The following is a 27230-nucleotide window of genomic DNA, read 5'->3' as shown; positions in this document are numbered from 1 at the left end:
TGTTCCGTGCCGCGCGAACATCTCCGTTAATCCAGGGTTTTTGATTTGGGAAGGATTTGACTGTTCTGGATGGGACGACATCTTCCACGCATTTCCTGATAAATCCACAGACTGAGTCTGTGTATTCATCAATGTCTCTGGCGGCCACGTGAAACATTTCCCAGTCCGCGTGATCAAAACAGTCCCGCAGCGCAATTGGATTGAGATCTGATGGCTGCGGAGGCCATTTGGGTAAAGTGAGCTCATAGTCATGTTCAACAACTTGAGATTACGTGAGTTTTGTTGCGTTATCCTTCTAAAAGCAGCCATCAAAAGATGGGAAAACTGTGGTCATAAAGGGATGGAAATGGTCGGCAACAATACTCAGGTAAGACGTGACATTTACATGATGCTCACCAAATACCAAGGCTGGTATTATAGCATCACACCATTACACCTGAAACGTCAAGGCAGGTCCACGTTTTCATGTTGTTTACGCTATATTTTGACCCTTCCATCCAAACATCACAGCAGAGATCAAGACTCAAACCAGCCAACATTTTTCCAAACTTCTGGTATAGATTTTTTTGTAGTCTATCCACTTCAAGGTTCAATACATTGTGCATTCAGATATGCCCTTCTACCTGCCTTGGTTGTAAAAACTGTTCAATAGCTCAGTAGTTTCGGAGATACTGTGACCAGCCCATCTGGTTTAAGTTACTTAAATCGCCTGTCTTCCCCAGTCTGATCCTCAGTTTATACTTCAGCAGGTCCTGATCATATGTACAGGCTAAATGCAGTAGGTTGCTGCCATGTGACTGGGTGATTAGACTACTTTAAACAGCTTCAAAAGATTAATTTAAATATTGCAAAGCCAACATCAAAACAAAGCAGTTGAAAATTATCTGAATATTCAATTGAGGTTTGTAAGAACTGCAAGGTGGTTCCTCTTTCCGAAAATAAAATTTAAACTTCAGGTTGTCAACTTTCAAGATAAAGAAAAAGGAAGTACAATCATATTGCTTCATTCAGGTAATCTTTAATGACGAAAATGTCCATTATCTTCTCCAATGTAGTGGGGAAAAAAGAGATTAAAGCAAATGTAGCATTACAATAAACACTTTCATACCACGAGTCTTTCAGCTCCTTCCATTTCTATTCACATTAGGCCCTGCCATCAACAATGGAGGTCTTTTGTTTTCACACTTTAAATCATGATCCAGGTCCAACATGACTCCTGTGCGTTCACAATCTTTGTCCAACACCAAGAGAGGAGAAAAAAAACAAAAACATTTCAAAAACAAACTACACAGGAGAGAAGGATTACCACTTTCAAATGCTGCACATACAAACATAGGCAGAAAGAAAAACATTAGTATCTCTGTGGCTGAAACGAGAACATCCACACCCCGCAAGTGGTTCTTAGCCAGTCTTTGAATCAGCTTGTATGCATGATGAGGAGTCAAATTTTACTGTCCCCGTATCCTTTAAGATTTTGTATGTTATTCTTTTGTACCGTAAAATTTCACAATGAAATTCATTTTTGAAAAGGCAACAAGTCCTTGTTAACATTTTGCATTTATGCTTGACTTTGTGTCATAAACGGGAAGAAACGGTCAAGCTAAAGCAAACGTGTTGTGTGGCGACTTACAGGAACTCATTGTGGTGCTATATGCTGATACGCGAACATCAACAGAGTAGACTCGGAGCAAGTGGATAAGGGGAAGAAAACTTAAAAGCACTCAGCTTACTCCTCGATGACTAAAAATAATTACAAAATAAAAAACATTTACTGCAGGTGGAGTGCATATCGACTCCAAATCAACTCTGCAGAAACGCTAACTGACTTCAAGTCATCTGGACCCAGGTTGGCTCAGACAAACTGATCAGCTTCAGAGATAAAGTTTTCCATGCATGCTACAGCCGTCCTAACATTAGAGCCTGTGTTTACACAAACTTTCCTCCAGTCAGTCAGAAGCTGCTGCAGCATCACGAAAGAAAGATAGATTGAGAACCACTGGGTACCTTCTGCCTATCCAAATTGATCCCTTCATCTGCAGCGTCAAGTTAATTCTCCTCGTTTTTTGTTTTGGCAAACCTGTTGGAGTGTCAGGAAGCACGGCTGGCTGTATCATTTTCCTTAATGGCTCTAAAATCTTTGGAAGTAAATTTCCATGTATAAAAGTAACTTGTTTCATGAGATATCCTCTAAACACTCAAAAATGTTCTCAAAGAAAATATCTAACTTCTTTTTTAATCTCAAATCAAAATCTCACTTTTAGGCCTTTTGGTATCGAACCTTTGAACAATACAACGCGTGCACTAATTTGAAACTATAATCGCGTAAAGTCCAGCCCAGTCTAGAGTTTAAAAAAAAAAAAAAAAAAAAACACCACACATGCAGGAAATGATCAGTTATGCTCCGCAGAAACCAGGAGGCTCACTGAAAGGACAACTTGGACGCTCACAGTTTGGACAGACAGCTGAACCTTTCCTGAAACATACACCACTGTTACCCAACCATATTGGTGTATGTAAAATACTGTTCGTGTACACACCGAATGGGACGCGCTGCCTGCCTTTCCATCTACAACCTGTATTCCAGTTCCTGTCACCAAGCAAAATATGCAATCGTATGCACATAACTGCATATTGTCACATAAATCTAACGGCAGACAGAGCCAGACTCCTCCAGTGAATTTCATGAGAGCTTGCGGTATGGGTTGGCCACTGTGGAAACGCCTTTCATTATTTAAAACTTCTCAGTAAACCACCATCATTACAAAATAAATTATTTTAAAAAAAAATATAATAATCTAAATAAAATGGCTACTCTGAAAAAGGCATGGTCACATTTTTAGTCTGCGTAGCCAAGTCTGAATTTGCTTCCAAGGTCGAGTACTGGGCTACACCTGCAGGTGGCACAATCTCTGGTCAGTTCTATAACAGTCCTCCCTCCTTGTCAGTTAGTCAAAAGGGGACTAAAACAGCATGTGTAGAAGAAGAGTTTGGTTTGATGCTGCAACCCTCCCTGGAAACCCATGCATTATAAACATTCCAACTGATGAGGAAAAGGAAATATGACCTTCATTTCTGAAAAGTTTATGCAAATTAGTGAAAGATATTGGGGAGGTCAAGAGTAGGGGGAGTATCAACAGACAGTAAGAACAGTAGATCAAGAAAAAAACAAAAACAAAACAAGAGGCAGGAAGGAGGGGAGGCTGAGGAGGAAGAGGATGCACTTTGCTTGAGAACATGTCATATCTCAGGGTTTAGGAGGGGTAATAGGGGCAAGCAGGACAGGAAGGAGAGACAAGCATTCTTCTCACGACAGAAAAACTTCCTCTGACGCTTGCCCACTTCTGAGGCACTTTTCTTCATGTTCATTCTCATAAAGAGCTGGTGGGTGGCATGGTCAGCCTCTTGCCAATGTAGACCCTGAAAAGAAGGTAAATGACGTTAAACACGACTGGGTGTGGTGGTTTAATCAATGAGCTAGGCAAGGTGCCTAAAGCCCGATCTGAGGTAGGGGTACCTCAATTACTCTGTCACCTTTCAATGAATCCATTGAAAGTAAGTGGACATTAAACCAGTGGTTCCAAACTTGGGAGAGCCAGTTTATATGAAACAAGCAGCTGCACACGAGACTGAAAACTACTGGTGTTACATAAGTCAAACTGAATTGAACTCTATGGGGAAGGTAGATGACAGTGCTAGAACTATAGCTTTCAAGGGTCCCATTATAATAACGTTACTTAGTTACTGCTTTAAACAACTTCCCAAAGCAACTCCTGGAGACTGCCAAGCCACAATGACTGCTTAATCTGCAGATTTAATGCTAAATACTGTTTTGCATTGGATACATTTCGCTCTAAAACCAACCCTTTAGTTTGAATGCAAATGCCCAGCAGACATATTCCCCCCCCCCCCCCAATATGATTGGTTCGTTAATATCTCCCACTGAATACCACATCATGTTCAGCAAATGATGTCTGAAGTATTAATGCTGTGTAATGATTGTGTCTGACTGGGGAGCCAAGATTATTGTACCATGTGTTATCACATGGAACCCCTGGGAGTGTCACTATGAAGCAGCAGGTGTGCAGCCTTTTAGTCTGCAGCTGTTCTGCCAACATACAAAAGAGTGGTTGCAGCTGATGTTCGTCTGTGGTTATACAGCTCCCCCTGCTGGGGTTATGTACAACAACATGTTTTTTTTTTTTTAAAGATTTTATCCTTTTTTGACATACATTTAAAAAAATAAATCAATAAATCAGTTGAGCAAATTTCACTAACTACTGTCAGTCTTGCTTTAGACATAACACACGCTGCACAGGTGGTCTGTGGTGTTTGATTCTTACCCCAGCCCCAGAGCGAGGATGTGTGATAGCAGCAGCGAGGGGATGAAGACTTTGAGGAACTCGGCAGAGAAAATGCCTCCTTTCTTCATGGCCCCAGTCTTCCTCATACTGAGCGTTACTGAGCGTCGGGGGTGCCGGAAATGAAATTCCCTGTTTAAAAACAGACGCATTATAGATGCAGAACAGTTGCTTCATAACCTAATGCCTCTCAATAAAAGGTAAATATAGCTGTAAACATAACTTTCAGTCACATATGAAGCAAGCAAGCTCTTTCTGGGTAAGAGTTTGCACCTTTTCTTTGTTTTATACCTGCACACCTTAAAACACCTCGCGTGTTGGAAAAAAGTAGCAATTTGAAAAACACTGTGATGTGAAGAAAACTAAGTGATTAATCAACTAGTTTTAATCCCACAGCATTTTCGAAGCTGGTACCAATTAAAAGAGATGTGTCATGTATGCATGAGATCTTAGGTTGTATCACAGATGTTGTGCACATTTATCTGAGATACATTACAGAAACCTTTAGGTTTTCAAGGGTTTAAGTAATATATAGTTTTTATTCCAGCATCAGAGCTGACACCTTATAACAGCTGGCTTCGTATTTGTTCTTTAGAGTGACTTTATTACCATAATGATCATTTCCTTTCTCTGCACAAACAAGCAGCTGAGCATGATCATTTGCACGCAGAAGGCTGATGTTTACAGAGTTCAGACTTACTTGGGGGGAATGTTTTCCGGTCGACTAGACCAGTCTGCAACCCAATCTGCATCCTTCATCAAGATGTCCATGTCCTTCTCCTTGTCCAAGACATCCTCTTCAGACTAAAGGCATAAAAACATGTAGTTTAGCAATAAAAGCCTGCAGCCTTTAGGACCCTCACAACCTGTCTGTCAGGACAAACGAGACTTGTTTGGAATATTTGAGCATGTGCACGCCATGTTTTCAGATGTCTGACACCAGGAAAACACATAAGTAAAACTATAATGCTGATGACAGGCTGTGCAGACGATACAGAAATACACACTGGGTGTGGCAGCCATCTCCATGGAAACTAAAGGCAGGCAACGGCTGTCATCCCCCTCCAGGGCCAGTGGTTGAAGCTGCCATGGCAACAGACTGATGAAGCATATGATAGGCATACATATGCTTACGTCTTACCTGGCTGTCTCTTCTTTCCGCGTCAAAGATGATCTGACCCTCATCCTGGGGAGAGTGAGGTCGTGGGGGGCTGTGGTTTTAAAAAAAAAAAAATATAATAATAATAATAATAATAATAATAATAATAATAACAACAACAACAACAATTTGACAATTCCCTCATGTAACTTTAAAGTGAACAAGTGATGTACATGTTTTTGCGTCACCAGTTATCAAAGCAGTACAAAAGCGCATATATGCTGTGGTAATGTGTTCTACATACAGAAAAAATATTACTTTATTATCAGCATTTATTGTACCAGTACCAGCTGGCGGATCCTTATCAAATTGATCTGACACACAGCAATACACAGTCTTTATGCATTAGTTTACATTGCAACACTAGGCTGGACTGGATTGTATGACCCAAGACAACAAAATCCAAAAATGAAGGCTCCCTATATTATTTTAACCTTGGGGTAGAAAAAAGCCCCCAGGTTTGGGTGGTATTGCAATATTAAAGTGTACTTCACACAATCTATAAACAAATACCACTAAAGCCTATTCCACAGCACATCCGCCTTGCCGTACCACAAGCACTATAAATGCATCGTCATCATGGATCTGTGAAATATTAAACAAATGAATCACTTAATATGAATAACAGGATTAAAATGCCAACTTGTAGCTTGTATTTATTGGCTATGAGTTAGAAGTCCTTTAAAGTGCTGCTCTTCCTTCACTCTGACCCCTCTGATGAAATGTGTGCAAAGCATCTCAGAAAGATAAGTAAAGAAAACACTTGCCTAATTGCCTCTGAGCAAAATGACACCAGCCTTGCTCTGAGAGTGTTATGACAAAATATATGTCAAGTGCTTGTGTCCCTGATCATTTCTGAGCGGTTTGCTGATACACTGCTCTCAGCTCAAATATCTGAAATCGTGCTCAGGTGACTTGCTGACAGCGGACTGATAAGGTCCCTTTTATCACAGTTTTGAGCATTACACACAAGCACACGATGTGGCTGTGGGGCAAAGGGTCAGTTTGTTGCTTACATGCCAGATAAATTGTGAAGTCTGCTAAGGAAAGAAGAAGCAAGTCGACTGAGACCCTTTCAACTCTGAATTGAATCTGATTTATTGTGACAGAGAAGCCGCTCCCAACGAGCTTTTAGAAGCAAACTGCCCAGTATTTAACACCTTGTAAGAGTTTTTATGTTGCACAAAGTCTTAATGGAGCCTAAAAGCAATTTTCTCAAGGGTTGTAGGGTTTTCACACCAAAATGCACAGATAAAAGCTGGTTTTGTAAATAAATATATGCCAGGAAAAACAATAGAAGAAAAAAAAAAGTGCAGCATAGTTTCTGGTTTAACACCATCATGCTAGTCAGGTGACAGGTGTGTTTACACTGTGCCCTGAAGATATCACATCTGATAGGCTGTTAGCACAGTGAGCTAACACTTCATCGAGTACTATTCCCTGTCATAGCATGTCACTGGTAAGAATCAGGTGAAAATAAGGTCATCATAGCCAAAACCCAGTATTACTTCAGAGGCATTTGACTTGCTAATACATGCTGCCTGTTAGGTTAGTGTAAAAAGGGCTTCAATTGTGCAATTTAAGCTAACTGTTTCCAGTTTTTAACTTCTAAGAATAATACGTAATAAGAACATAAATATGCATAAATTTATTTTAGCAATTCATATGGCTTTAGCAAAAAATAATTTTCTTTTATTTTTTTAAATCTGCATTTCTGAAGCATGTAGCTTTACACTGAGAGAAAAATCACAGGAAAAAGCTGGAGAGGAATCAACTTCCTCATGTGACTAAATCTTTTATAAATACAGACCTTTATGAACCAATGACTTTCTTGACTCTTGATCGTGATTAAACTCCCGTGTCCTAATCTGTGTTTAATGTCAAACAGATCTGGGAATACAGGAAGCTTTGCAACTAAGCTGGTTTTATTCTGAAAGTTTTAATATTTGCACTAAAAATGAAACTTTGTTGTTAAGAATAAACTGAATAGGTTAGAGATATACGGAGGAGCTTGAGCGATGTTTGTTCATAAAAGTACCTGTCACAGGACGAGTTGCTGCGGCTTGATTCATGCTGGGCATCCAAAAGGATCTTTTCCATGTCTCCGTTGTGGATTGAAGAAGAGGATGGGACATGCTCCAAGCCTCCCACTATGGCCTCCTCTTCCTCCACCTGAGGGAGCGGCAGCAGGCCCGAAACAGAGTCAACTGTTGACAATGACTGGGCTTGGTGATTTCTGTTCATCTCCAACTCCACCCAGGACCCTGAGGGAGAAAACACAGAAATATTATTCAGTATTTGTTTCTTTCTGATGTGAGTTAAAGCTTCATTTTAAAACATCTTCACTCAAACAGAGAAGAGTTTTGCTGCTAGGCTAACTGTAATCTCTCATAAAATGTGTTCTTGCAACAAGCAGATAGAAAACTAGCGGCTTCTGAATTTACAAGAACTTTGAGTTTAAATGGCCAAAGTTATAGTTTAAGAAACACCATTTACTTTCCATTTGTTGGTCTTTTACTTATTTGCAAAAAAATAACAGTAAAATATTCTTGGATCTTTTCTTTCTATTAGAATTACAAACAAAAAGATTGTTTATATTGTGATAAGAGAACCATTGTTATCTTAAATCTTCTTGTATAAACATGAGCCAGCTTCTATTTTTAGAAATCCAGTTGACTCTATGGACATGTGTTAAGCTAAAGATTAGATTAAATTTTGCATTGCTTTTCAAAAAGGGAGACGCGTGCACATGCTTCCCTGTGCATGGACTTGAAAACAAGTATTCAGGTTATCAAACAGTTAACCAAATTGTTTTTTAAAAAGTTAACATCCACCACTTTTTATAAAATAATTACAGACTTTAAAACAAACAAACGAACCAGACACAATGACAGGACATGTTTAAAATGTAAATTTCCAACAATGTGCCTTTTTAGCTTGTGAATGAAATAAAACCCAACCCTAAACCTTGATGGGTTGCAGTTAACAGGCCAGATCCTAGAGCTGTGCGGGATAGGTCATTAACTATCCTGATTAAAGTTAAGCATTCTTAGGCTTTGAAACTCACTGCCGTGCCCAGTAATGAGTTGTTGCTGGTTCTAAGTAAACTTGTTTATACCCGTTACTGGCTTGCACAGAGCTAAAGAGGAACCTCAAGCAGGCTCTCCATGAGGAAACAGCTCAGCAGGTCTGACCACACAATAGAGAGCAGGAGAGAAAAAAAAGAGCAGACCACTGTCAAATTTTTTTTGCTCGTAGAGAGATAAACAACAATGGATAGTTGAAGTTTTGTTCAAATGGGATGGGGGTAGTTCACCTGCTCTCAAGTTACAGTTGCAGGAAAAACCTGGAAGTCTGGTGTGGGCTTGAATTGCATTCAAGCCATAAAAGTATATATCATATATGGGTATACCTAATGCCCCAGAACATTTTTTATCCATTAAAAATTTATGTTTTGTTCTAAACCGTAAACACTATTTGTTACCAACTCACTGTGTGTTGATAGAAGCATACAGCTATCAACTCTCTCCTAATTAGCCTCATATAGAAAAATGAGAGTTGTTAAAAGGAAATCTCATATTAAATACAGTTCTAATAATAATACATTTTATTTATGAGTGCCTTTCAAGTCACCCAAGGACACTTTACAATAGGATAAAACACTTAGTAAAACAATTGCAGAATAAGAACAATAAAATAAAAGCACAAGATAAAATTAACAAACAGTGGATTCACAGTGAATATGCAGATTTGAACAGATGAGTTTTGAGTTGGGATTTAAACTGGGGGAGAGAACCAGTGTTTCTTATTTCTGAGGTCAGAGAGTTCCACAGCCTGGGAGCAGAGCAGCTGAAAGCTCTGCTTCCCATGGTGGTGAGGCGGAAGGAAGGTACAGCAAGCTGGATAGAAGAAGAAGAACGAAGTGAACGGGCAGAACAGGTGGTGGTTAACAGGTCAGAAAGGTAAGGAGGAGCGAGGTTATGAATGGCCTTGAAGGTGAGCAGAAGAAGTTTGAAAATTATCCGGAATTTCACAGGGAGCCAGTGAAGTTCCTGAAGAACAGGGGTGATGTGCTGGTAGGAGGGGGTTCTGGTGATAATGCGAGCAGCAGAGTTCTGAACCAGTTGAAGCTTATGGAGGGATTTTTGGGGGAGACCATGCAAAAGAGAATTGCAGAACGGGTGAGATTATTGATGTGAGATTTATAGGAAAGCGAACTGTCCAGGATGACACCAAGGCTCTTAACCTGAGGAGAAGGGAAAACTGTTTCCCTTCTCCTCCACAGTTTCAATGGTTATCGAAACTGGAGTTATCGATGGCTTTAATTTTTCCATCATCTACATTTTTAAAAAGAGGAAGTGAATCAACTGTAAGCTTTCAAATTTCCCACTCTATAAGCCTGTAGAACCTGTTCAAATCATAATTTATCTCCACAATCATGATAATATGGAAAGCACAGTAACATACGCAAAGAATGGTTTTATAATGACATAACATTTTTTCCCATATGTACTAAGTAAAAGTGTAGAACAAGTAACCATCATCAAAAAGATATTATTATAATAATTTAAATAGAGAAGTCTGAACGAGGTCCAGGGCTGTGAGTGACCAAAACTTACAACAAGTGTGACCTGAAATGACCATTTGAGTCCATCAAGTCATCAGGAAAGTGCTTATACGTCAGGTCTGGGAGGCCTTTCCCCATAGACACGGGGAAGTCTTTAAAGCCACTGATTATTATTATTTATTCTTTTTTTTTTTTTAATCTTTGAGTTTTGCATGTCTACATACATTAGTCAGAATTTGACCGATTTATGTCTGTTATGACAACAGAAGTCTCTTTGCCACCCACAGGGTGACAGATTCCTTGAACTACTAGGGAAAGCGGCAAAGTTTTAGCTGGAGCCTTGGAAGACATTACTCTCAGCTGGCATCTGACTGGTTATTCAGATGATAAATTGCACCTGTTGTTATCCTGCCACGACCTGTCACAATATTTGCCTTTTGTTTTATGGCTGGTACAGGGTGTGACAAAGCCACAGCATTCCCTCTGATTAAGGTAAAGCGGCCTTTACTAGGAAATCCAAGCAAAAACATGCAAGACAACAAAGACAGAGCATGTCAACAATCACTTCCTGAGGGGAATTTCCTGGAAAGAGACAAGCTGGGCGCCCAAAACTGGCAGTTGAAGAAGTTAAAAAGTAATGTCATTTTCACAGCCCTGTGGTGAAAGAGCACCTAGTGTACAGTATGTGCTGTGGCTGTGATATATGACGCTGTCCCCATTTGTACGTGATGTCTGACATGAACTGGTAACTAAAGAGTACAGCATGTCAGAGATGAGTTACAAATTTAGAGGGGGGCAGATTACCCAAGTCTAGAATTTTGAGAAGGGGGTGGGGGGAATCTTTACGCAGCTTTAAAACACTTTCTCCTCCTACTCCACCAAAAAAAAAAAAAAGAAGGAGGAGAAGTCCTCATAAATATTACCATTACAGTATGTAAACACCATGTGGCATAGAATTTCATAGACAACAGGTCAGTTAAAAGCAAAGGGTGCAGCCCCCCCACCCCACCCACACACACCCCTCCCCCCCTCTTAACAGGCCTCGACTCAGCACTCACACTCATCCTGCAGATTACACGGTGGACTGCAAGCCAAGCTGCTGTTGACAGGCCATTGTCTCCACTCTGTGGACTAAAACCACGTTACCATGGTGCTGATGCATCCGAACATTCTGGCCCAGCCATCAGCTGTTGGTGGGGTTCATAGGGGTGAGACATGATGTTAAGGCTAAAGCTTATCCATGGTCGCATGTTGGGACTCAAGACCCCTGGGATTACATAACTATATTTATGACACTGGTGTGAGTGAGAAAACACCTAAAAAGAATCAGATTACAAAGTGCACTGCTGGCCTCTCCCTTGTGATAAGCACAAGGGCTAGCTGTCCTTATAGGTGTGTCACAGGTTTTTCTGTGACAACACAAACAGTACATGCACTAAGATCCACATTTTTTTCTTTTTGATCTTCTAATTTGGGCAGATGATATTCAACAGGCTGTTTCATATATATTAGAGATGGACCGATCCGATATTACGTATCGGTATCGGTCCGATACTGACCTAAATTACTGGATCGGATATCGGAGAAAAATAAAAAATGTAATCCGATCCATTAAATATCACGAAAGCACCTCACAAAACTTGCAACACGCTGTAACTCACCTCAGAACTTTAGCACGTCGGAGCAGTATGCATCACGTGATAGAGCGGCTGTGGCATGCGGGACCTGTCGGTGGTCTGGATAGCATGTGGAGCTTCGCTAGCAACCTGGCATTTCATCTCCGACAAAGTTATCCCCGAGAGAAGTAAAGCAAGTGTGTAAGTCCATCTCTGAATGTTTGTAAAGCATTCCTGCGTTAAGCTTAACAAACGACTGCCTCTTCTTGCTGCTACTTCAATCATGAAACTGCTTAATGATCAGCTGATCGGCTTTTCTGTCACGAGTCCGTCTCTCTTGTTTGTTTTTGGCCCACTTTGCACCAGAAAGAGGAAACCAGCGGCTGAACAACAGCAGAACGTTTAAGCTTGATAAGCTGTTGTTAGAATTTATTTAATATTACTTTCTACTCGAGGATCTTTTTCTACGTAGCTGACGGCTGGTAACTGTGCAGGGGCGGATCTTGCAAAGTTTAGCCAGGGGGGCCGATAGGGCATGAACAGGGAAAAGGGGCACAAAGACATACTTTTCTTTCTTATTCTCATTTAAAATGTCTAGCTTTTAATAAATAATTATCTGACACCCAAAGTTTTAATTTGATGTAAAATGAATAGAAGTCAATTACTGTATATAGTGACTATTAAGTCTAATATATATACCCTAGTAAGCTATAGTACTCTTTACTTTGGGAAGGTACCATCTGTGCAGTCTGCAATTTTGTTGAAGAAAGATGTTGAATCTATTTAATATTTCTTGAAAAATAATTGATTTCTGTGCATTTTTTTTCGCACTGCATCAAATTAAGGTTGATTACGTCGATTAAGCATCATGAGGTGGAGCGTGAGGGGTGGTTCCCTATTTTTTATTTATTTATTTTTGTTGTTGCTGGGAGTTGGAACCCTATTAGTTAGGTTGCTTAATATTTACACTAAGTACTCTTTAAAATACCAGAATAGGGAGGATGGTGTAGGTTTAAGTTTATTAGATTGATCAGTATTGCTGAACTATGAAATATTTTTTTTGTATACAGGTATAACAGAATAGCTTTAGTGTAGTTGTTGTTTTAAACTTGAGTATGAACTTGCAGACTTGCAAAATGCAGCAAGATAATTTAAAAAACAGTTTTGTTGGTTAAAAAACACTATATCGGATTCATATCGGTATCGGCAGATATCCAAATTTATGGTATCGGTATCGGACATAAAAAAGTGGTATCGTGCCATCTCTAATATATATATTAAAAATGTCTGCCATGAACTCGGGTGGAATACATTTACCATCCAGTGACCAAAAACTGGCAATTTTCTAGCCTTTTTTAGAAGCAGCTAATCTCCACTGGTTGTTCAAAATGATGTGTGTGTGTGAAAACCAGCTGGAAAGTTTGTTTCCTATCCAGCAGACTTTGGCTTAAAATTAAGCAGCCTCTGTGTTCTTACATGCTGCCTCTTGTATCATACTCCTCACCTCCCCAACCAATTTCTTTCGTCATGTGTATAAGGTCTGTCCCCTTGTCGTTGTGGCCAAAAATGGCATGCCAAGTCATTGCATGCTATTTATGTTGTAAAACTTGAATCACAAAAGCTGTCTAGGCAGAGCCCCCCCTCAAGTAAGTAAGCCGGAGTGTCAGCGTTCTAATCACACCACCTTTAAGGGCATGTTTTAGACAGAGGGATGCTAGCCAAGTTGCGGTCAATACTGGACAATCCTTCACACCCTTGTAGCTGTTAGGCACAAGATGGAGAGCCATAGAGGCAAGTTCAGCAAAAGACTCATTCAAACACAGGAAATCAAACTTTATAAATGCTCCTGATGAAACCTAGGTGTTTTTCCACTTATATCACATCTATACTGTACATAACATTAGTTTAACTTTGGGACATTTAATTTTAATTTAACATTAGTTTTACTTAATTTTTTTGGGTATTTTTTGGAATTTTTTTTATATATTTAGAGATTTTCCATATTTGTATAAATGAACATCTGTAACAAAACAATTCGCCCTTGGGATTAATAAAGTATTCTGATTTCAATGCAAACAATGGTCTTAAGTAAAATATTTATTTCATATCTTTCTATAAATACCAATGGACTTAGTTAATAAACTACGAAACTAAAGTTTAGAGAAAAAAAAACAAAGTGCAAATGTTTAAACAGACATTTATTTGGCAGAATAAATTAAAGCAGATGAAAACCAGAGGGGAAAAAAAGGAAAGAATATTAAGTTTTAATTCCGCTTATCAACAAAAACTTATGTCGACGGGAAAAAAGTTACATGAACGACAGAAGTAACCTCAAAAATCCAAGCAAACGAAAATCTTAAAGACAGTACTTAAGTCTTCTAAATTTCTTTTTGCTACTTTCCACGACACGAACGATTCAGGTTAAATTACCAAAATGCATTTCCCCATTTTTGCCACTTTGAACTTTTTCGATCTAGCCTTGTTGACAAAGCTTAAACCCCACGTCTACGTTCTACCTACCAATCGCTGATTGGCTTAGGATCCTGTCAATCGCGCGTACAACTAAAACACCATTGGCCCAAACAGTGTCAATAAACACACGGAACATACCGTTCTGTAAACCGTCCCCTTGTAGGCAGCTTCGCCGTGAAAAAAAATACATAAGCATACAAAATTACTGGTTAGCCCTGCAATAAACCTACTATAAAAACATCCAGAAATTATTTTAGAAAGAATATAGACCGGGTAGCTGTCACAGTTGAGCAGTTTGGTTAGGATTTAGCTTACCGTTTAGCCCCGAGTCTCCGTTGTTGTCTGTAGAAGTAGTGTTAGCGTCGGACATCGTCGTGCCTGGCGAGCAGGATGGGTTGCATAAAAGGCTCGAGTCAGTGCAAAAGGCGCAGTGTTTTAGCTGCACACATTCAGAGTTGTAATAAGAGAATAGACCCGAGTCGTGTGCTTCTTTTTTTCCTTTTGTTTTTTTTTCTTTAAGATGGGGGTTGAGGGGGACAGCAGCTAGCTAAGCTACAGCACAGCTGTCGCTTGTTTTCGAGCGTTAGCTGGTCTGGAAGCAGCCAGTCTCCCCGCGAGCCCGCTCACGCCTTCGCTCCCTCCCTCTCTCCGGGAAGCTGGGTGATGACATCACAGCCTCCCGTTGATAAGCGAGAAGAGAGGGCGAGTCGACATAACGAGGCGGAAAAAAACAAAACAAAAGCTCAGGATATTACGTGCATCAATAATTGGAAAACAGAAGATCCGAAGTATTTTTTTTTTTTAAATTCTCTCTTTTTTTTTTTTTTTAAAGCATCGGGATTTGTTGCTCACGGGCTCTGCGTTTGCCATGCAGGACGGGACGTGTATGCCCCCACGTACACACGCGGTCAAGCCACGAGCCAGATGAATGTTTATTACCGGCTTTCAGCAAGTGGACACCCTTTCAGCTGATTTCAATAAACTTTCAGCGGCTGAATTTTATCACGTTCATCAAGTATTCCCTTAATCGCAACTACACGTACGTCTTGCACGGTGAATGATGGGGCAACAGCTTTAAAAAGAAAAAAAAAGTCCCCTTACCAACTGAAGGAGTTTAATGAGGTCAACAACAATGCTCTGTGATAATCCAGCTGTAACGCTTAGCATAACATCAGTTGAGCAGTGATGAGATCCCACCAACAACCAAGCATTCACAAGGATGCAAAAAGTAGTTCCTTTATTTTCCCCTCCCCCCACTGTCATTGATTAAAATTGTAGTTATACATTACTAGAGGCATCAATATACTCTTAAGTGTCCACTTTTTAAATAGAGTGTGGAGACATCCAAGTGCTGCAGATCTTCTGTGAGGCTCATTGCACCATCACAGTTACAGTATCAGTTACGTCTGCAGTAGTTTAAACACTGTAATGCCTCAAATCTTTTCTTTAAAAAAAAAAAAAAAAAAAAAAATTGCAGTCTCACATCACAGACATCCAAATACTTGAGTTGGTGCAGCAACAAAGTCCAGTGTCAAATTAGATGTTCTTCCCTGTTGTGAAGTGCAGCTTGAGCTGAATGTTGTGGTACAGGATTGGGGGGGTAAAAAGCCATCCCCCCCTCAAAAAAAAAAAAAAAAAAAAAGTCACGTTTCGAGGTTAGGCTTCTTCTCACAAAATAGGACGGAACAAACCTGTTGACTCTTTAACCTTTTTAATATAAATATGACCATCATAATTATCTTTGAATAGGCCTTCTCTGATACCTGACTATTATTGAAGACAAGAGAAAACAAAAAAAGAAAAAAAAAGAAAAAAAAAACAGGAGGAAGAGGAGCCGATGCACAAAAATATCACGATACACTCACACACACCCAAGGGGGAGAAAAACAAGAAAAAAAAAAAAAAAAAAAAAAGAACAAAGGAGGAGCTCTTACTGAGTTTGGGCCTGTTTGGCCAACCAGAGCTTGAGGCACAGTGACAAACAGCAAGCAGAACAAAAATCTCACTGGACCAAATCTGAGCGGACAACAAAAAACAAAACAAAAAAAACAACCCCCAGAAAGCAGCAAAAAAAAGAAAAAAAAAAAAAAAGAAAAAACCACTGTACTTCTCAAAATCCTGGATGTGTCCAAGATGAGCAGCAAGTTGTGATGAATGTATGGTTTAATGAAAAAAAGGAAATGTGAAGACACTCAAAAACAGACAGCAGAACTGATGAATTTGTGAAAAAAAAAAAAAAGTGTACACAAAACAAAGGTCAAACTTTTCTTAGAAAAGTAAACACTACAATGGCACAGGATAATAATGGGATAAACTAGGGGTTTTTCATTTTCTACCATTTTAGGGGACGGGATATTTATAAAAATAAGTGTGTCTGTATTCAGAAATTTAAGGAAATTAAACTTGTTTCACCCACATTAGAAAAGTAAAGGGCAGGCGGGTTGGCAAAAGAAAAAAAAAAAAAAAAGATGATGAAGAGAAAGAAATTGGCACAACATCACTTAACAACAAGGCAGGCATCACTCTGCCACAGACAGACTGATGATGGGCAAAAGCAAGTCCTCCTCTGTCCACATCTAGTGGCAAAGTCTGGTCACTCAGTAGGGCCGGACAGGGATGCTGGTTGTTGGCATTACCACCACAGATGGCCCTGGATGAGGCTGTGAGGCTGCGGGTGGTTACAAATGACATCACCCGCGCCAGATGTGACAAGCTCACCCTGCAATTAGTTCACTTTATCCTGGAATATGTAGAGGTTGTTGGTCGTTGCCACCGCAATGATGTTGTCCTGGGGATGCCAAGCAGTGTGCAGGATCTTCTTATTGAAGTCCAAACTATCCACGCTGATTTCATCCTTTTTGCGTTTGCCGCCTGTGCACACCTTGCGGGGCTTCAGGACCTGCATGGGCTTGCTGTTTTCACGGGACGCCTCCAATGTCACGTCCCGTCTGTGGCCGCGATCGAACATCCTGAAGAAGTTGTTATATGAGCCGGTCATCACCACACTGCCCAGAGTAGGTGGGGAGACGTGGGAAAAGTGAGAGTCATCAAATCAAGTTATCCAAAAACAATGTCCATTAGAAAATAAAGTTTAAACTTTGTGCACCACTAGTTTACAAGTGATGGGCAATTAGAGGACAACTCTAAAACTGCTTACACATCAGAAGTGATTCCCAGGTACGTGGTTGCCAGAAATCATAAGAAAGTTAAGGATAACTTCAACCAGGCTTATGGGTGAAATAACCACTGGCTATACAAAGTGGGCAGAACCTGGCAAGTCACTGAATCGTCTACCAATGGATAAAGACTACTTCTGACTGACACATGACGTGGTAATAAATATGTTATAGGGTTACATAGGCAACCGGAGGCTGAAAAGTCAATCAGCTTTAAAGCAACAAACAAATCCCATCCATTGTGTATATATTTAATATATTTTTACAGAAAACATCAGTGATGGTGTTACAAAAACCGCACCTTAGTGTTCAAGGGTTAATAATCATTTTATCACTTGTTCTTTGAAAGCTTTTTATTTTTATGTACCATTGCGTTGGTTTATTTTATTTATATCCAATGATTATAGCATATTATTTTTCCTACCTTTTATCATTTTTATCTTTTTACTGCATTTTATCTAGCTGTACTTTCCATTCATGTTTCTTCATTCAAATATATTAAATTATGCAATCTCTATGCACTTAAGTCATTTTTATTACATTTCTTTGATTTTTTTTTTAAATTTATCTTTAATTGCTTATCATTGCATATTATTAGTTTTACTATATATTTGTTCTGTCTTATCAGCTTTGGCAGATATCTGTGAAGCACTTTGAACCTGAATGAAAGGTGCTACACAAACAGGGTTTGATGGATCGAGGCCAAATGTGCAGTGCACCAAGCAAAAAGAAAGAGTGGGGGGAAAAAAACTTGCAGGGTGTAATCTTTAAAATCATGACAGCAATAAACAAAGTGCTACCTGAAAGATTATGTAATTTCCTAGTGTTATTATTGCATTTACCCCCTGTGTGTCTCAAACCTTTTACCTGTCATTGCCATTCCAGCAGCATTCAAACTTGTCAAAGATGCAGTCATTCTCATATAGCGAGCACAGCTTGCTTCTCAGGTACTCATGGACCTGTAATGATTTTTGTGGGTGGGGGGGGGGCAGAAACATGATGATAAGAAATTTTTAAATGAGACTTCCAAAAGACAAACCTCCAATATTCAAAATCTCCTGCACCCCCATAAAGTAGCAGAAGGTGCTTGAATCTGTGAAAAAGAACATCTAAAATGCCTGTCATTATCTGTAACCCTATCTTTCAGGGTTGGGTTCCCCCTAGTGGCCACTATATTACATTACCAGGAATGACTGGGCAAAAAAAAAAAAAGAAAAAAGAATGGCCACTGTCCAACTGTGACATGAATTACCACTGCATATAATAAAATAAAAACTAAAAGTACATTAAAATCAAATGAGTAAATATGAAAACCAGAGTTTAACAGGCTGTGGACACTATCAGACAATATTAGGTGTCAATCCTCCTTCCTCTTTCCATGCATCACCTCTCAATCACATTTCCTAAAATATGCCTATAGCCTTTTCTAGCTGAGAGACATAGCAAACAGTAAGCGCCCACCTGAGATTATTACATTCCAGTAATGAAAAAAAATCTATATGCTATTATTTCCTATGCAAAATAATGACAATAAATGATCTGTAATCATTTTGATAGTAAAATATTAGCAGCAAAATCACAAAGTTATTAACAAATTAATCGCCACAATTTGAAGATTCTGTGGCAACCAGGGCATCAGTGTATGAACCTACTGCCAGTCGTTTCATAACTGTTCATAACTGTGTAGTAAACCTGACACCACACACTAGTTTCTATTTGTCATTCTCACCTGATATGTCTCCACAGGCCTGGTTTCCATATTCAGGTCCCAAATCTTTACAGACAAGTAGTCTCTAGTCATCATGTAGCGTCCGTTGTGGCTAAATTTAACATCTGAGATTGATGATATGATCTCAGAGAAAAAGGAGCGATTACTTGGATCTTCTGGTTCCTCAAACACTGGATGACAGAAAGATGAAAAAAGTCAAACTGCAGTGTTCACCAAAAGGTCTACTGTGACATGAAAGTGCTTTGCATAACAAATCCAGTACTTAATCTGCCTGTCAGGGTAGAAGAAGGGACATATAAAAGTATGATGAGTAGGTACTCACACTTTGAGTGCTTGTCACATAGAGCTGAAACCCTCATGTCACACAGTCGGATGGTTCCTTTGCTGCTGCTGTAAACGAAGGTGTTACATTGATGAGGGTGGAACTCTGCTGCTGTGATCACCTCTGTAAGTTCCTCCATGTTAGCCGGTTTAATGTCAACAATATCTGAGGAGCATGCGGGTAAGGAGGGATAACGTCTTTCATACTCTGACACCTACCAAAAGAAGCTGAAGTGACTTTCAAACTGGGCGATTACAGTTGGTTTACTACCACAAGAGTTAATGGGCCATTTCAGGGCAACCTGTACCTTGCATGTGTGCATGCTGGAACTGCAGGAACTATCCCTCTGGGACCTCTGCAGAGCCATTGCAGGACAGTGTGACCCAATGTAGGTCCTGAAATGTTTTTTTTCATGGAACTACAAGATTTCTTGGTTTGTCTTTTCCGTTTTCCCATTGCACTGAAGACCCACAAAGGACAGTCATATTAGCCACTGGACATGGCTACAGCTATGTTTTTCCATGCAAGACTTTAGAAAACAATGGACCAGGTTACATCTCAGTCCCCATCTTTTCTGTTCTGTGTCAGAGGTGAGAGCACACACGCAAACCAGCCACAGTAGAGTGAGTGAGGCAGAACCTTTCTGCCGGTCTGTGCTGAGGTGTAGGAATAATGATGCTTTTATGTTCACTGTTCACCCCCAGTTGGACAAAAACGTCAAGCTGATGACAGACAGGTTAATGCGCAAGTCAGGTGCACAGACAAACATGCCCGCATGCATCTAAGGATACTGAAGCTGCGGTCAGTGATCTCGAGGTGCCAGAGGTTGATGCGGAGGTCGTCTGCAGACAGGTAGGTCTCGTTGTCGCTGTTGACTGAGACAGAGTTGATATGGTAGGTGTGAGCGTTGGCAAACACCCTCCGTGGACTGGCTTCCACCATGAGGTCCATGGGTTTTAAAACTGGTACCTGTGATGAGAAAAGGCAGTGAGAGTTAGCTGGCTCAAAGCTCTTCACAGATTTGAAACAACATCAAGCTATTAGCTAGATGAAAATAAGAAGCACCATCATATCTTTATACAGGAACACAGAACACAGTCTTAGCTTTGCAATAACAGGTTACACAAGGTTCTAAAAAGACAGCCCGGATTAGTAATAACAGTCATTTTTACCATCAGCAACAGCAAAGGATGACAAACCAGTAGCCCTTCCCAACTTCTGACACACCCAGGTTTTAAAAGTTTTGCTTCCAAAGAACTACTGGTTTGTCTGACTAACCACACCCTTGAACCAGCCAGTGGTTGATTTGAGAACTGACCCGCAAAGATGTGATAGTGTTAGGGTCCTTGTAGCGCCCATCCTCCTCTTTGAGATTGTAGCCCTCTGGCCTCTTGTCTCGTTCACTGATTTTCCACAATTTAATCGTTTTATCTGTGGAAAAAAAAAAGACATTTTAAATGACATTACCAACTGTCGGGCACACTAAATGGAAATGTTATTTTCTTATAGATTTATGAGATTTTTAAAGCAATTCAGGTCTTCATGTAGTCAATATACAGCAGACTTTCTTAAACTGTTTGTACTCTGAAAAAGTTGCCTTTTCACCTGGTGCTATAAATAATGAACTTTTTGCTCAGAGCCGTCTATAAAATGCAAGTGTATGGTGTCTACATACATGCGATGGTGGTTTCACAAGAGTCAGGTAGCAATTTTATGATAGACAAAGTACTACTCTTAACTAACAAGCAGATTCATTAATTTCACCATCTTGTGGAGGAAATTATAATATTATGTTTTAATATCTAGTTCTCTTCACATCTGAGTCAAGTGTGACGGGGTCTATGAGTCACTCATTTCTCTTTAATGCCTGTATTCAAAATTAAACTCACTGCAGACTGTTGTTAAATATCTGATCATCAGCTTAATTAAAGAGAGAATTTTACCATTAGTTGACAACAGGAACTGAGCAGCATTCTTCTGAGGAAGCCAGCGAATCTTGTTGATTTTCTCTTCTATTTCCAAACTCTTCAAGTAGTCAAACTCTGGCTCGTGGCTCTGAAAAGTGCTGTAAACATTGTACTCGCTCCGGAACTGAGGCTGATTTTTGTTCTGTTGAGAACCAGAGATGAGTAAATTTGTTTAAAGGGTTTTTTGTATGAAAACAGACAAAACCATCTTTTAAATAAAGCCCACTATTGTTTGTTTACAGACATGCTTCCAAAAACTAGAATAATTGTTCTGACTTTGTGTCACCAAGTTCAGAGGATGACCTTTTCTAAAATGTGTGGGAATCAAACTAGGCAGAAGTTAACCACGACGCAGCTGTACCTCGATTTCCTGTTGGAAGATGACTACGCGTCCACCCTTGTCTCCTGTGGCCAGCAGCTCCCCTGTGTGGTTAAATTCAACTGTAGATATAATGTCCGCTGCAAAAAAATAAAATAAAAAGGACATAAGATTACATGTGCAATTTTAACATTTTGAAAGTGGCGTACCAAGACAGATGTGCCCCTCTACTACTCAGAAAGTACACCAGGAAACCACTTAGTTATTCTCAACTAACCCTGGATTTATCTTTGTGAGAATCAGAGAGGAGACAGGCAAGTGGCCCTGAAGATGCAGGAGGATGTCACAGCACGTCGGGCAGAATGAAAACGATTGCTAACCTAGTTTTCATCTTTTCTTTCCCTCTTACTCTGACAGAATTACACTTTCCCCCCCAGCAGCAGTATGCTGCTTTATACACTGAAGCTCACTCACACATAGACAGTTGTTTAACCCTTTGTTGCCCACTGGAGCAGAAAGACAATGCTCCAAGAAATTGCAGCGAGTGGTCATTGTTAACGACACAGTCCCTGAGGCCTAGAGTAAGGATTAATATATCCAAGCAAATCATTCTGACAGACTGTATTTGGTTAATTTTTAAAGTAAAGACATCAAAAATACAAATGCCAAATCCTAAAATAAGGTTAGAATGCGACTTGAAATGACCTGAAAAGCTTGGGCATGCTGCTACTTGTAAAGCAGTGAAATAACTATATCAGTACTATGGTATTCTCTGTATGTTTTTTGTTGCAAAACTCCAGGCATGGTCATGTACCTGGCATCTAGAGAATGGCAACATGCTTCACGTGGAACTCTGTAGCAGTCTGACAGCTCCCAATCCTTTCACATGTTCTGTCAGTAAAGACAGTACATTTCTCACTTCACTGCATACAGTGTGGATATATATTGACTTTCATTATCCATCATTTTCATATCTGTGATAGCCATGTCACGTTACAGGTTATTTCCACAATAAGCTTATTATTTAGTTGTTTCCTCCACCATTGCCTGCAAAACAAGCTCAGACTGACCTCCCACCTCAAAACAGAATATTTCCATCCACATGCCTAACATCTGACTAAGTGCTCTTTTAATCAAATCCTGCTCCTTTTTTCCTTCGAACGTGCCTTTAGAGTTTGTGCTAGAAAACTCTTCTTGTATTTCTATATGATGGCCCATAGTTCATATCACCAGTGCTGTACAGTCCACCCATCTCTCAGCTAAACCTTCCTGCAACTCCTGCCTGTGCAATAATATTTCCATTTGGAAAAGGAAACATGCAGTCATGTTGCTCTTCAATCTTGTTTTGACTTCCACATTTGCCCATAATTTCCTCCTTCAAATAATTTTTTTTTTTTTTTTTAAAAGCTGTAAATATGAGCTGAAGTGTTTTCATATCTTTTTATGGCCTTCCCCTACTTTGCTGACATCAATGACTTGTTTATAGGAGTCCATTGCTGTTGAGTCTTACCACACAGTTTAAAGACTGCAACAATCCACGAACTCTTTAGATACAAAAGTTACCCACAAGCTCAACAATATGTAACACTACAGCGCTCTCGCAAAATACTGGGGGCAATAAAGAAAGACGGACTTAAATATATATTTTTAAATGCTCACTCACTTACCAGTTAATTAAATACAAATATTGATGCTCACCTTCCATATAACTACATCACCAAAATTATTTAACAAAAATTAAGATTATAATATGATATAATTAACCAAAAATCCCATCTAACAGAGGTGCAAACCACTCTACAGCATCTGATAGTGGTTCACAGCTATTGATTTATCCTTTCAGCCTCTGAGCTTTTGTCCATCAGCCATCTGGAGGTCCCGTTTTCCAATTTTCCTGAAAAGTACGATACTCCCACAATGAGCAACCAAGAACAGAGTGCATGGAACAGCACAAGTGGCCCTGCATTATCAGCAGGTAATTATCCAAACGCCTGACTCAGCTCCTTTTTTTTTTTTTTAAGCATTCCTCTTGAAAATGCTAAAACCTCCAAATCTAGTGGCTGATCCATGTACAGAAGGTACAGAAGGACCCAGTAGCGAGTTTCCAGCAGCAACCTAAATGTCTGCATTGCCTTTTTCAAAAAGAGCTTTCCAGTGACTCACCAATGGAAAGCCTTTAATGTAAAGCAGGAGCAGCATCAAGTGTTTGGGTTGCATCTCTTCAGTGGAAACTAGAAGGGCACTTAAAAAGCACAGTCCTTTACCATGGCAAACAGTCCGATCAGACTTTATAATCACTACATCACACATGTCTGAGCAGGAAAGGAGGAACATTAGATCAGTTCAATGTAACGGTTTCTGAAACAGCTGGTGTACTCTGCACCCCCCACCCCCATGTGGGGCCCCTTTGGGGAGGTTTCTTACAGAAATATCATTGCACATCCCTAGATTGATTGGTTAAAGGAGGAAAGTTTGTCAGCTCCTGGTGGTCTCCTAAAAGCCTGGGGCCACAGCTGCTTGGAATGTCTGTTCACAAGCTTCTAGTATGACTGAATTATGAAAAGAAAAACCGGGATTTGCATCAGCACCAATATTTTGTCGATTCTGCCTTAGCCTCAGACTCACTCTCTGGTAGATTTTGCATAATGCTGCCAACAGGAAACAGAAAAAAAATGTCTGAATTTTCACCAAGGCATACCCCACTATGGCTAAATTGTGCAATATCCATTAGTCTGAATTAATCAAATCACTTACCCTCAGCTACGTCATCATCGATTGCTCCTTTCACCTGAGAGAAGCACCACTGCATGTCACCTCCAGGACCTACAGAAATACAATTATAAATATTTAGTTCTGGGTGGTGGCAGGTTTATTACATAACATTTCACATTCTGGACAATGTAAACAAGTTCCTAAGAAAACTTATCATTTGAGTGTCCCCTGCTGCCTGTGACAGCAAGGGATAATTGATAAGATGTTAGAAATTAAAAGAGACAGGGTTCTTACAAAATGCGTGTGGTCACAGATGTGCACATATCCTCTCACAACTACTGCAATTCTAGCCTCAAAGAAAACAGATAAAAATGTAATTTTTTCTCCAAACTAACATTAACATAAAGCTATTACTGTTGGGTCACAGGCACATTAAGCAACAAGTAGAAACCGGCGATTTTTAAATAAATATAAACATGCTAGATCTAAGCCATGATTAGTTGGTAGTGGTTTCTCACTTTGAGATACAGAGTCTGGTTCAAATCTCACAAATACCAACTAAACTGCAAATGGTCTGGATGTGAAAGTAATTACACATTCTTTATTTTAGGCCTGGTCAATTGAGGAGGCAGATGGTCTCCTAATGCCGTCTCTTATTTTTAAAATCTATATCAACAAGACAAAACTTGCTGTCTGATTCAATAATAACTTCTAATCACTTGCCTCAACAGGTTCTCCATCAGCATAGCTCATTGCACAACAAAAATGTTTGGCATATTTTCCACAGATGATCGTTTCTCTTATTGGTTAAGTGGAAACTGGTCCGATTTGTCTTTAACAACATTGAAACACACGCGCTTTGAAGAAAAATGAAGGACATCTATGAGTCACCACGGATTCATCACACACACACACACACACACACACACACACACTGGACTGAATCATAAAAGTACTGATCTGGACAAAATGTAATAGCTTCACAGTGCCTGCACTTTCTGCAAGACAAAGATCCCAGAAAAGAAAAAGGCGTTCAAAATGAACTCAAAAATCTGTTTTAGAAGCAGGATAACATGCAGTGTCATTAATTTCTCCACCCTAATGAATCAAATGCATGTACCAAATATGTCACTAGATATTTCCTTTACAAGTATCAGTCCCGTCTGGCTACGGGGGGAGCTAAAGGCCAACACGATTTCAAACAACTACTGAGCTGATGAATGAACTGAAAATCAACACTGCGCTAAATAAACCCATTTCTGCCAGAGTCATGGTTTAGATCATAGTGCTTTTATTTCTTTCGCTTTGAGGTTGTTTTTTTTTTTTTTCTTCGTTTTTCCGCTCGAGCATGCGCGTGTTAAAAAAAACAAGCCTGATGACTTTTAACTCATTTTACGCAAAAACTGTTCAGTCTGCAGCAGGGCCTGGAGGGCTAGCCTGCATGTGGGTAATGTCAAAGTTTGAGCGAAGCCAATTACGGCATGCTAGGAAAAATTTGCCCTTCTGGGCATTTGTTTAATCTTCTCGAAATAAAAAAAAAAAATCAACCTTAGACTAAAAATCTGAGCACTGAGGTTTTGGGGATAGCTAGCATATACGGCGTGCACAGTTAGCTTACGAAAATGGTCCCGGGCCGGTAAACAGCCAGCTAGCTAGCTAGCTAGCATTAGCCGGTAAGGGCAGGCCAGATGGAGGATGACACTTGAGTTAGCTGGCTAGCTAACGCTAGCACTAGCTAGCTACCGTTAGCTAAACCGATACTCGACTGCGAAATCTCGCAGTTACCGCAGCTAAGAGCTCCTAGGAGCGGGGTCTCGCTGTAAAGACTCAAGCCCGTCCATATTATTTTATGTGTAACGGTTAAAGTCAATTACCTGCCATAACGAGACAGACAGTGGAGCTTGCCTCAGTCAGTCACGATCCTGCTTCCCACTCCCACGCGCTGATTCGTGGGATCTGAACTTTTTTTTTCTTCCGCTCGGTATCCGCTGTTTGTGTGCGCAGATCGAAATGTCTGCGAGGCTTTAAATTAACCGTAAAGCTGGATGTTTTATAACTCTCCTTATTTTATTTCCCGCTACGCTCCCTGACGTTTCTCTGTGTGTCAATCAACCTCCTCTGCCTCTCTTGCCGCCGGCTACTTCGCATCCCACAAGTCATTTCTTCCCCACCCCGCACCACAGTCTCTTCCGCACGTGAACTAAAAGGTCTTTATAATGCGCGCGCACACAGCAAAGTAGATGCACGGGCACGCGCGTACTCACATCTGGATGAAGAGGGTATAAACGTATTCTGCATTAATACTGCAACTCGATACAAACCTTAAGGAAGTATTAATAGTTCTTGTAGTTCCTTGTACTCCGTTACAAGGATGACCAAATCTGAATCAAATCAGCATGCAGGTTGAATCTTATGAAAATAATAATAATAAATCACTTCCCAATACGATTACTCTGAATGTGTGTTGCCACAACTTGTGTCAATATATATGTACATTTCCTGAAAATATGACTTACAGTCTCAGTGAGGGAATCACAGTTTAGACATAAGACCTGAGCAAGAATGAAAGGGGAGGTAGAGAAAGGAAAGAAAGATGGTAGCAAGAGCTGTCCATGTGTGATGTTTGCAAAAAGGTATGAGGCAGATTTTAAAGATGCAAAGATTTTTACTGGAAGTTATTGGAATGGACAGGATTAGAAATGAGTGGTTCAGAGGGAATGCAGGTTTGGAGATGAGGTTAGCGAGATATGGTTGAGATGTTCTGGACATATACAGAAGAAGAAAAGTGGATATACAGGAAAATAGGAGTGCCTCAGAAGATGTAGTGAACGAG

General features: G+C 40.0%; 2 protein-coding genes across 2 annotated transcripts; both read right to left on the bottom strand.

Moving 5' to 3' along the window:
* Positions 1-998: 998 nt before the first annotated feature.
* On the bottom strand, positions 999-14832 carry bnip3lb (BCL2 interacting protein 3 like b). Its single transcript, XM_085279081.1, has 6 exons — positions 14488-14832; positions 7556-7781; positions 5500-5569; positions 5059-5162; positions 4341-4490; positions 999-3417 (listed from the first exon to the last, which is right to left on the bottom strand). The coding sequence occupies exons 1-6, from the start codon at positions 14540-14542 to the stop codon at positions 3369-3371; spliced, it is 654 nt and encodes a 217-aa protein (XP_085135207.1). The 5' UTR covers positions 14543-14832; the 3' UTR covers positions 999-3368.
* Positions 14693-26604, bottom strand: ppp2r2ab (protein phosphatase 2, regulatory subunit B, alpha b). Its single transcript, XM_085279080.1, has 10 exons — positions 26272-26604; positions 24440-24508; positions 21728-21825; positions 21343-21508; positions 20718-20830; positions 20191-20368; positions 19400-19564; positions 19078-19247; positions 18216-18307; positions 14693-17177 (listed from the first exon to the last, which is right to left on the bottom strand). The coding sequence occupies exons 1-10, from the start codon at positions 26276-26278 to the stop codon at positions 16898-16900; spliced, it is 1338 nt and encodes a 445-aa protein (XP_085135206.1). The 5' UTR covers positions 26279-26604; the 3' UTR covers positions 14693-16897.
* Between the last annotated feature and the right edge of the window lie 626 nt (positions 26605-27230).

Source organism: Mchenga conophoros, linkage group LG7 (assembly GCF_057382185.1).
Source record: "Mchenga conophoros isolate Kocher_MC1m ecotype Shallow Benthic linkage group LG7, M_conophoros_male_GT1.1, whole genome shotgun sequence".
Lineage (NCBI taxonomy): Eukaryota > Metazoa > Chordata > Actinopteri > Cichliformes > Cichlidae > Mchenga > Mchenga conophoros.
The sequence above is the reverse complement of the archived record's forward strand: the minus strand, read 5'-3'. Positions and strand labels throughout refer to the sequence as shown.